Raw genomic sequence first — 12141 nt, 5'->3', positions numbered from 1 at the left:
CTCACATTTGACATTTTAATGGATATTACAGAGTCAACTTCCTGAAAACTGCATTGAGGTAAATGTAATTTTCTATATGTTATTTCTTTTTTTTGAAGCAAATACACAGTTTTTATTTTCTCCTACACAAAATTTTTATATTCCTGTATATAAAATCTAAAAATACACTTCTTCTTTTATTTTATATTGTAGTAAAATAATCAGTATATTGTATTTTATTTCTATATAGATTTTTCCCCAACACCTTCTCTAGCTATTCTTTATCTTCTGTTTCATGCACTTCTGAGTGCTATTCCTTTTCTCCTTTTTCCTCCCCTCTTTTGCCATTTTCCTGTTACCTGTCAGTCTCTATCTCTCTCTAAATATTTGTTATTCCATTAACAAAGGAAAGAGGGAAATGGATGAATAAATGATGGTATATTTCACATATCATACATGTATATATACACATATATATTTACACTCTGGAAAATTGCACAGTAATGAAAAATAAGAAAACTAGAGCTATGTGTGTCAACATGGATAAATTTTACAATGTTGGGAGTAGGGTAACAGTTGCAGAAGAATACAATTGAACAGTGTACTGTTTATATAAATTTTACTTAAAATGCAAAACACTACTGTATATTATTTAAGAATATTCATGTTGGGTTAAAAGTAAAGATGAGATACCAAATTCACATAGTCACTGTTTCTTACTGGGGAAGAAAGGGGGATGTGACTGGGCAGAAATCCATGAGCGCTTCACTTTTTTATTTAAGCTAGAAGTGAATAGATATGTGAGATTTCATTTTTTTATTATGTCTTTTTATATTTTGATTTCTTAAAAAGCAAAGAGAAGAATATCTACAGTTATTAACTCTAGGGAGTGTAATTCCCCTTTGTTAAATTAGAAAAACAAAATAACTAGAATGTCTTCTATTTCTCTCACAAAAAATCCCACTAAATAGATTTTTACTTATCTATCCCAGCATGGATTTTGTTGTTGTTGTTATTTTCCTTAAAATCAGAAACTAGCAACTCTGCAGATGGAGTGCGATCTATAAAAATATTGAATCACTATGTTGTACACCTGAAACTAATATAATTTTGTAAATCTACTATACTTAAAAAAAAAAAAAAAACCAGCAAGAGAAAAAGAACTCTGCCATCTTTGCCCTCAAGATAGATGCTAATATTATTATTGGACAATTCTGCCATCTCTCTACAGACTAGTCATAGATTAGAGTTATGTTATATAAATCAAAAAAGTTGAAATTCCTCATAGTTTAATATTTTAAAAGTATATTCTCAATATTTTCACTTGATTTTCTTACCATATAGAGTGATGTTTCATAATAATGCTTTTATAGTAGTACCAGTGGCATAAGGAAATATAGTAGCTGGGTTAGAATTGATTTTTTTTTTCCAACCTGTGTGTTTAAAATACTACTGAAATTTTTTTCAGGCTATTAAAAAATGTATCATTTTTTAAGTTGCTGATACCCACTTTTAACATCTTATAATTCTTTATAGATGAAATTGACAGTTCTTCAATGTCAGATGATGACAGAAAAGAGGTTGTAAACATTCAGACTTGGATAAACAAGCCAGATGTCAAGCATCATTTTCCTTGTAAAGAAGTGAAAGAAAGTGGACACATATTTCCTAGGTACTTTTTAAAATACCTTCTTCAGAAGTAAAATTGAATTTAGGGAAGTAATGATATAAAAGGTAGCTGCAGAAGAAATTTTATGTATCCAAGTACAATAAGATATAATTTCCTGGGGATTTCCCTGGCGGTCCAGTGGTTAAGACTCTGAGCTCCCACTGCAGGGGGCACGGGTTCAATCCCTGGTCAGGGAACTAAGATTCCGCATGCCGTGCAGTGCAGCAAAAAAAAAAAAAAAAACACACAATGAGATATAATTTCCCTCTGTCAACTTGTATTATATGTCTTGATTTTTAAAAAATATTTCTTATGTAATTTTTTTATTTTGAAAAATTTAAACAGAAAAGTTGAAGAAATAGTACATTGAATAGCTTTATAAGCCTCTCTCAGACTCACCAGCTTTTAACTTTTTTTCACACTACCCCACCTCTCTTTTTATGTTTGTGTATACATACACACATACACATACACTTTCTTTTTGTCAGACCATTCAGAAGAAGCTTACAGAAATGACACTTTACCCCAAATGCTTCAGCGTAAATCTCCAAAGAATATCAACAGTCTCCTCCACAGCTCCAGTAGCACTATCACATCTTTAAAAGCTTTAAAATTAATGAACATCATTCAACATACAGAACACACTCAAATTTTTCAGTGTCTCTAAAGTATCTTTTATAGTCTTTGTTTTTTTCTTCCTGGTCCAGGATCCAGTCCTGTTTCACACGTTGCATTTGCCTGTTATCCCTCTTTAGTCTCACCCAGTGTAGAACAATACTGCTTCCCTCACCACACGTCCCCCTTTTCTTCATGATGAATGAATCCTTTTTGAGTCTAGGCCAACTGTTCTGCAGAATGTCCCACAGTCTGGATATCTATCTGATGTTTGTCCTGTTGTATTTCATAAAAGTGTGCGAGTATTATCACTATACTAAAAGTGAGCTGAGACACAAAGCAGGGTGTGTGTATTAATAATTCTATCCCTATTTTGCCTTTAGGATCCAGTTACAGAATATTATTAAATATGTAAGGCAGCCCAGGTATTGCTTAGTGGTCTTTGACATAAAGTATATGTTATGGTATGTTGAATGAGGATAGTTTACTGTTAAAAGTCTGAAAGGTAGTATATTCCAAATACCATATAGAGCAGATTCTAAAAATTTATTATTTTAATGATTTCTAATTGTATTATAGTTTTTATTATATTAAATATAATTTTTGCTCTTAAACAGTTACAGGATTATCTGTTAATAAAACATTAATTTTGCATACAACTAAAGGAAAATTAAAAGCTGTTACTAGGTAGCTTATTTGTTTATAGACGATCCTTTGCCTTCACTTTTTAACTCAAAAGTAATTTCATCTGGAGTTGAACATTTTATATAATTGGAGCTGTTGAAGTAATAGCTGTTTTAAATGACATTTCTTTAAATTCTTTTTGTTTTTTTAATGCTTTTGTCCCTCTCAAGTCATCTGTTGGTTACTGCAACACATATGTACTGTTTAAGGGAGATTCTTTCACGGAAAGGATTGGCTTATATACAGTCTCGACAAGCACTAAATTCTGTGGTTAAAATAACATCCAAAAAAAAACATCCTGAGCTAATTACCTTCAAGTATGGAAACAGCAGCACTTCAGGAATAGAAATCTTGGCAATTGAAAGGTAAGATTTTCTTAGGATGATGTTATCTGAATTACTGAATTAGTTCATTATTAAACACGGTTTGTTTCTCTATTTTGGGGAATGGGTGGTGGAACAGGATACTTGAACCATTTTTATTAGTATTCTCGCTATCTTTTTTCTTACAAATTTGTAGTAATATATGGTTTAGCCATTAGCACATGATTTCATTAAGTGCAGTAGCTAATTTCACAAACTTTTTGACAGAAGGGTCTTTAGGAATAATCTACACCAGTGCTACACTAAATGCTGGTTTGCAATTAAATAAGGAGCTTTTATTTTCCTTCATCAAAAAATTCTTGTTTTAAAAACGTATCAACGAAGTAAGCAGTGTGCTGGATGATGTAGTTAATTTACAAGTCCTGTACAAGTCTGGTACAAGTTCTTCCTTATCTCATTGTGGACCAGTGACAAACAGTTCATGGACCAGCACAAGGGCCATAGACCACACTGCTATCGAAGCTAAACCATCTTTAATCTTACAGGTAAAAATGTGAAGCCCAGAGGGGTTGAATGACTTCCAGATCTTCACACTTGTGTTAGAACCAAATATAGCCCTCCTGTCTCATGATCTCCAGTTCATTCCACCTTGCTCTGTGCAATATGAAAAATCACCTTGCTTTTGCATTTAGATTTTCTTTCTTTCAAAATAACTCTTTTGAGTATATGTTGAAATAAGTGATGGGGAGTACATAGGAGGGCATCTGTGCTTGATTTGTAGGTTACTTCCCAATTGGAAGTGATATCTAAGTTGAGTCCTGAACAGAAGGCTCTATATTAATACATATATTTTTCCCTCATAGGTATTTGATTCCAAATGCAGGAGATGCTACCAAAGCCATAAAACAACAGATCATGAAAGTTTTGGATGCTTTGGAAAGTTAATATAAAAGAAAATTATTTCAAAAGAAATTAAGGCAACCAAGAGAAATATGGACATATTTTCCTGACTGAATACTAACCGGAGACTTTCATTTGCTTATGGGGGTGCTTGAATAGCAAGTCTAAGAAGGTGTAAATTATTATAATCAATCTCTGGAAAGTTAAATTTTTTTAAAATTTTCTTTTGCATTTTTGGTTTTATAAAATGATTTCTTATAAAGGTCAGTTATTAAATGACTTTGAAGTAACTGACCCTGTGCCCTTAGAACTAAGGGTGCAGAATGCAGTTCTGTTTTGAAGAGCTGCTTTAAGGGAACATGCATCAGTTTAGATTTAAAAACAACCATACACATATATATTTGCAGTGTCTTCACTGAAAATTAGAGATAGAATTCGTTGAAGAGACCCCTTTAATTGCTACATTTAGGTTTATCCACTGAGCAGTATCAGAAACTAAAAAGTATTACATAGATTAATAATTAGCTTGCTGTTTCTGTTCTTAAAAAGAGTGAAATCTTTTTTAATGCAACGGATGAAGATTCCAGCCAACTCAAATGCAGACCAGCTAGTGAAATGTTGAAACATCAGTTTCTAGGTCATCTTTGCACCATTAGCTAATAGTTTGAACACTTAGTGCTTCAGATACTAAACTTCATCCTAATTGTCTCTAAGGAGCAGTTAAAAGCATTATAATAAGTAGGTAGGCATGTTAAGATTAAAATTAACACTTGGGGGACTGACTTGTATCTTTAAAAATGTCATTGGTCTTTATTACAAGAGGAATATTTGGTTTAGAATGTTTCGAAACAGGTGTTGAGTACACATGGATTTATCCTCAGTGAGATAATATCTGTGACCACACTATTATCCACCTAAAGAAAAGCCAGATAATCAGAGAGCTGTCTAAACTAGTTTTTATCATCACTTTCTGAAATTTCTTTCTCTTCTTTGGTTTTTGTTCTCTTACTAAAGTTCCAGTGGTTTGAAATGATTTTTAGTCTCTTAATATGACAAAACTGAAAAGTGGTCTGGTTTATTTTGCAGCTTTCTCAGTTTAATTCATTGAGGTTCATATTAGACACATTTGGTGAAAGAAATCCAGGAACACGTTTGGGGCCATGGAATGACTGCTTATAAAATCTGTTTGGGAAGTAGCAAATCCTCACAACCTGCTGTGTCCTAAAATGTAATGGATTGTCTCTAAGGGGTTGACAGGAGAAATATTTAGATGTATTCTGTTTACAGCCAGTTATTTTAATTTACTTAATGGAAATCAAGTGAAAAAAAGGCAACATAGTTCAAGATATTTTATTCTAATATCTAAATAATGAAGTTTGAGTGGTTGAAGACATTTGCATGAAATTGCACCTGGTGCAATACTTGATATTTATAACTCTCCCCACAACTGTTGTATTGCATTTTTTCCCTTCTTTTGGTGCCCCTTTTAGAAATGTCTTAAAGTCTCATTTGTTGCCCATTTCAGCCATGGGACTTCTTTCATAATATTAGTGTAAAGATATTTGTGTTACTCTTTATAAATTACAATTGTAAATAAATCAGTACAGTTTGCTCAAAACTTTGTTCTTAAGGACAGTGTGTCTCTCCCTCTCTCTTTCTCCCTTTCCCCCCATTTGTAAATCTCTATGGATACAACAAAATTAGGAAATTGAGGGCTATCCTTTCAGTGGAATTTAAATGTTCAGATTTTAGGTTTTAAAGTATTAGATTCCTATTTCTGTTCTTCTAGATGGGGAGGAGGAAAGAGGTAGTTTAAAACTAATTACATTACTTTCTACATGTAGTAAATTCCTCCCTTGAACTACTCATCTGAACTTCAGTTTCCTCATCTGAAATAGCCCAGTTATTAGTCATGAATATCAAATGAAAAGACATTTCGTTGATTGTATTAGATACTTATGTAGCTTATCCTCCCTTCACTGTCCCGATAACCAGAGAACTAGAATTCACTCTGGGATATCTACCTCTCGTGGACCCTTAAGGATTGCAGGGGTTGCAGCATTATGAGGTTGGTATTTTCTGTATTTTCAAGATGAGAAAAACAAGGCTCGAAGAAATTGAGTGAAAAGAAAAAGTACCCCTCATCTCTCCCCAATCCCTGGGAATTATTATTGCTTATTAAGGTGTAAAATTAATCCCCTATGTAATATTTTATGTCACTTGTCCACCATTAATAAAACATGTTTTCTAGTAGAGATGATAAATTTTTACTGTTATATACTCAACCATTTTGCCACTGGTATGTTTCATACAGGACCATTAAAACTCCTTAGCATGATACTCTAACATACTAAACTAACTGCCATAGGTTGACAGTTCTGTTCTACTTAAAATTTGGCAGTTTGACTTGGGGGAGACCCAACTCCATAGGTTGAATGTGTGATGAAAGTAATATCTCAACTTTACCATTAACATCTTGAACTTAAAAAACTTCATTGAAATATAATCCACATACTATAAAGTTTACCTTTTTAAAAAGTCTACAATTCAGTGGTTTTTAGTATATTCAGAGTTGCGCAACCATCACCACTGTTAAATTCCAGGACGTTTCATCACCCCAAAAAGAAACCCCACACACATTAGCAGTCACTCCCCTCTTCCCCACTCCCTCCTGCCTTTAGTAACCGCTAATTTACTTTCTGTCTCTATGGATTTGCCTATTCTGGACATTTTATGATAAAAGAAATCATACAATAAGTGGCTTTTGTGTCTGGCTTCTTTCACCTAGCCTGATGTTTTCAAGCTTCATCCATGTTGTAGCATCTGTCGGAATTTCATTTCTTTTTATGGCTGAATAATATTCCATTGTATGGATATATCACACTTTTTATATTCATTTATTAATTGATGGACATTTGAATTGCTTCTCCTTTTTGGCTATTAAGAATAATACTGCTTTGAATATTCACATACAAGTTTTTGTGTTGACATGTTTTCAATTATCTTAGGTATCTATGAGTTACTCTGTCATATGTTAAATTCTACATTTAACTTTTGAGGAACTTCCAAACTATTTCCCAGAGGAGCTTGACCATTTTACATTCCATCTGGCAGTGTATGAGTGCTCCAGTTTCTCTCCTTCCTTGCTTTTTTTGCCTTCCTGTCTTTTTTGTTATAGCCATCCTAGGACGTGAAGTGGTATCTCGTGGTTTTCATTTACATTTCCCTAATGACTAATGGTGGTTGAGTTTCCTGTGCTTATTGGCTATTTGTATAACTTCTTGGGAGAACTGTTGATTTGGATTCCTTGCCTATTTTTAAATTGGGTTATTTGTTTTTATTGTTGAGTTGTAAGTGTTCTTTACATATTCTGGGTACACATCTCTTGTCAGATACATTTTCTCCCGTTCTCTGGGTTCTCTTTTCATATTCTTGATGGTGTCCTTTGAACCATAAAAGTTTTTAGTTTTGGTGACGTCCAGTTTCTTTGTTTTTCTTTTTGTCACTTGGTGCTTTGGGTGTCATATCTAAGTAATCAGTTGTCTAATCAGAGGTAATGAAGATTTACTCCTATGTTTTCTTCTATAAGCTTTATAGTTTTAATTCTTTTAATTAGGTCACTGATCCATTCTGAGTAATTTTTGTATATGAATATGAGGTAGGGGTCCAACTTTTTCTTTTGCATGTGGATATCCTGTTGTCCCAGCATTAGCTGTTGAAAAAATTATTTTTTTTTCACATTGAACAGTCTGGGACCCTTGTTGAAAACCAGTGGACCATAACTGTGAGGTTCTATTTCTGTACTCTCATTCCTATTCCATTGGTCTGTAAATATATTCTTAGGCCAGGAACACATTGTCTTGATTACTATAGCTTTGTAGTAACTTTTGAAATTGGGAAGTGTGCGTCCTCCAACTTTGATCTTTTTCAAGACTATTTCTTAGTTTCTCATTATTCTTAGCCCTTTGCACTTCCATATGAATTTTTAGATTAGCTTATCAGTTTCTGAAAAAAAAAAGTAGCTGGGATTTTGATAGGTACTGTATTGAATCTGTAAATCAATTTGGGGATTATTGGCATCTTAACAATACTGCCTTCTAATCTATGAACATAGGATGTCTTTCCATTTATTTAGGTCTTCTTTAATTTCTTTCAATGATGTTTTATAGTTTTTCAGTGTACAAGTCTTAAACTTCTTTTATTAAATACATTCCTAAGTATTTTATTCCTTTTGATGCTGTTGTAAATGGAATTGTTTTCTTAATTTCATTTTCAGATTGTTCATTGCTAATGTGGAGAAATATAATTGATTTTTATTAATGGATCTTGTATTTTCCAATTTTGCTGAATATTGTATTAGTTCTAACAGTATTTTGTGGATTCATTAGGATTTTCTCCATTTCTATCATCTATGAACAGAGATAGTTTTACTTTTTTCTTTCCAATCTGGCTGCCTTTTATTTCCTTTTTTACATAATGGCCCTCGCTAAAGCTTCCAGTGCAATGTTGAATAGAAGTGATAAAAGCGGACATTCTTGTCTTGTCCTGATCTTAGAAGGAAAGCATCTAGAATTTCACCATTAAGTGTGAATCTCCCATAGATGGCCTTTATCAGGCTGAGGAAATTCTGTTTCCTAGTCTATTGAGTGTTTGTATTAGTCAGCTCAGGCTGCCATAACAAAATACCATAGACTGGGTGGCCTGAACAACAAATTTATTTTCTCACAGTTCTGGAAGCTGAAGTCCGAGATCAGGGTACCAGCATGGTTAGGTTCTAGAGAGCTGACTTCGTGACTTGGAGATGGGCACCTTCTCACTGTGTCTTTGTATGTCTTTTCCTCTATGCTCTCAATGAGAGCTCTCTTGCTCTTTCTTCTTCCTACAAGAACGCTAATCCCATGATGAGGGCCCCATCCTCATGATTTCATCTAACCTTAATTACCTCCCCAAGGCCCTGTCTCCAAATCACACTAGTGATTAGGGTTTCATCATATGAATTGTAGGGGTACACAAACATTGCCTCTGACAGTATTTTTTATCATGAACAGTGTTGGATTTTTGTCAGAAGTCGTTTGCATCTGTGGAGATAGTCATGTGGCTTTTCTTCTTTATTAAAGGTTTATTCCATTAATTGGTTTTCATATGTTAAACCAACCTCCTATTCCTGGGGTAAATCCCAGTTGGTCATAGTGTGATCCTCACAACAGTCTTAGGCTGTGTGTGATATTATCCCCATATTATGGATGAAGAAATAAAGGCACAAAGAGGATAACTATTTCTAAGATATATAGCAAATAAGTGTTAGAGCCAGGATTTAAAACCAGACCATCCAATTCCAGAGTTCATGCTCATGACTGATAGGCTATGCCTGACTTCTTTGCTGGGGTCTGGAAACAGTAGGCCAGAGCAGGGTCGTCTATCAGGTCACTGCTCACTTTTCTCTCTTCAAGTCACCAGCTTCACTCCATAGGTACCTTTCTAGCCCATGTAGGTATTTTAAGTTGCTATCCCTGTGCTGCTAATAACTTGCCCAAAGTTACATGGCCTTCTGGTGATGAAGCAAAGTTTTGAACTCTAGTCTTCTGATTTGTAGACAATTGCATCAGAAATTTAGAAGCAGTTATACATACGTTTACACACACACACCACCCCTCTCCTTCGACTCTCACCCTGTGCAAAGCTCTAAACCCAATATGATAATTCCCAAGTTTGAGTCTTTTGTTTTTTGTAGTATCAAACATTCTTCTAGGATCTCATCCACTCTTAAAGTTTCTGCTCTTTTTCTGGTGCAGATGATTCCAATTCCTCCTCCTGATTTTCAGTCCTTCATCTCTCTTAGTCATTTGTATACCTACCTCACCCCCAAAATTGAACTCATGTTCCCCCAGACTAATTTCCCTAATACTACGAAGGGCTGACTGGAGGGTAAGATGCTGGTGGAAAGGAGACCAGTATGAGTTGCCTGTAGTAGTCTTCCCAAAATGAGGAAGACCTTGCTGTGGATGGTGGTCGTGGGGACAGAAAAAGGGGCAGCAATCAAGGGGTGCTTCAGGAGAGTAAGAAGCGCCCTGTCGCTAGCCAGAGGTTGGGGGTAAAAGACATGAAAGACACAGAAGGGACTTAGATTTTTAGGAGGAGGGGATGGGGAGCAGAGAGAACTGGAAAACAGTATAAAGGGTGGTGCCTGTGAGTGAAAGAGGAAAGCGGGGAGGAGAAGCTCTTGGGATAAATTTAGTTTCAGACAGTTGCGTTTGAACTGGTATCAAGACATGTAAATAGAGATGGCTGGAGATGCTGGAATAGCTCCTCTGGAGTAAAAATGGAAATCTGATCAGTACCAGCCTGGACATGGTCATTAAAGCCGTGAGACATGGTTGGCAACAGCAGAATTTTAGCTAGGTTTTAGAGATCCGTCTAGTGTAGTGATTTTACTCTTTGGCTGCTTTTCAAATATCTGATGAAAGGGAATATGGAAACACGCAGGCAGAGCTGCTGCGGTTGAAGGGGCAGGGAGTGGAGTGGTGGAAGGGCTGCACAAACTCAGCTCACCCGCCTCTCTCCTTCTGCCTCTAAATCCTTTTGTATTACACATGATGACAAGGTCCTGAGAGTGAGGTGATTTGCCCTAGGTATTAACATAAAATAAGTGGCAGAGCCAAAACTGGAACCCAGCATCTAGCTTTTCTATTATGCCCAGAACGTTCTAAGGGAAAGCTCAAAAACAGTTTTCATTTTTTTTACTTTCCTCTTCTCTAGAATCCAGGTTGGCAGTTTCCCTGCATGGGATGTAAGGAACACAGCACCCACCGGCTCTTGCGCTTGATGGTCTTTTCCTGGTTCTCCTGCCTCTTGGATGGCTCTTTCCCAGGCTTCACAGGCCCCTCTTCTGCCTGTGCCTTTCACAGTCCACTTGAGTGTTGTCATTCACATTCAGAGCTCCATCTTGGTCTAAACTTCTGATGACTCCTAAATCAGTCTCCAGGCTGGGCATCTGAGCTTGAGGCTTATGTCCAACTGCCTACTGGGCATCTCTACCTGGATGTTCCAATAGCACGTCCAGCCGTGTTTGGAACCATTGTTGGATACAACTTTATGCCAATAAACTTCCAAGTCTAAATGAAGGGTGACTTTTTTTTTTTTTTTTTTTTACAGATTGTAAGAGGCTAAGGAACCTCAAAAGGCTATAAGTATAGCAGAATTTAAAAGGTTACTGAAGATCTTCCTGCTGCAAAGCCAGGTCCAGATAGTCTGTTAATCAAAAACCCCATAATTGCTATGCATTTCCCCTTGAGTTTATTATGAAAGTGTTAAAATTTAAACTTTTAAAAAGTCTTAAAATAGTACCATGAACAGATATATATCCTCCTCCTAGATTTAATAATTAACATTTTGCCATATTTGGTTTATCTCTATATAAGCACATATTTTCAAGTCAGACATTCTGACACTTCACCCCTAAATACTTCAGCATGCATCTCCTCAGTGAAGACAATGCCTGGCATAATCACAGTTATCACACAAAATTCATTAAAGCATCAAATATCCAGTTCATATTTAAATGTCCCTAATTGTCCCCAGAATGTTTTTATAGTATCCTTTTTTTAAAAAAATATTTCAGCTTACTTTTTTTTTTTTAAACTTTGGGTTTGTTTGTTTCATTTATTTATTTATTTATTTATTTATAGCTGTGTTGGGTCTTAGTCTCTGTGCGAGGGCTTTCTCCAGTCGTGGCAAGTGGGGGCCACTCCTCATCGCGGTGCGCGGGCCTCTCACCATCGCGGCCTCTCTTGTTGCGGAGCACAGGCTCCAGACGCGCAGTCTCAGCAACTGTGGCTCACGGGACCAGCCGCTCCGCGGCACGCGGGATCTTCCCAGACCAGGGCTCGAACCCGCGTCCCCTGCACCGGCAGGCAGACTCTCAACCACTGCGCCACCAGGGAAGCCCTATAGTATCCTTTTAAAAACTAAGGT

General features: G+C 35.8%; 1 protein-coding gene across 4 annotated transcripts in view; it reads left to right on the top strand.

Moving 5' to 3' along the window:
• Nucleotides 1-11284, top strand: part of TBC1D23 (TBC1 domain family member 23) — a 72395-nt gene extending 61111 nt beyond the window's left edge. For 3 of the 4 annotated variants that reach the window (XM_082460435.1, XM_082460434.1, XM_082460436.1), the window contains 3 exons: nucleotides 1516-1651; nucleotides 3118-3312; nucleotides 4134-5788. In XM_082460435.1, the coding sequence (XP_082316561.1) occupies nucleotides 1516-1651; nucleotides 3118-3312; nucleotides 4134-4215 (413 nt within the window). In that variant the 3' untranslated portion in view covers nucleotides 4216-5788. Of the gene's footprint in view, nucleotides 1-1515; nucleotides 1652-3117; nucleotides 3313-4133; nucleotides 5789-10926 lie in introns of those variants that run through there. The other variant, XM_082460433.1, reaches the window with a different exon arrangement.
• The last annotated feature ends 857 nt before the right edge of the window (nucleotides 11285-12141 follow it).

Source organism: Balaenoptera physalus (genome assembly GCF_965194825.1).
Source record: "Balaenoptera physalus genome assembly, chromosome: 4".
NCBI lineage: Eukaryota > Metazoa > Chordata > Mammalia > Artiodactyla > Balaenopteridae > Balaenoptera > Balaenoptera physalus.
This window is presented reverse-complemented; position numbering and strand designations above follow the sequence as displayed.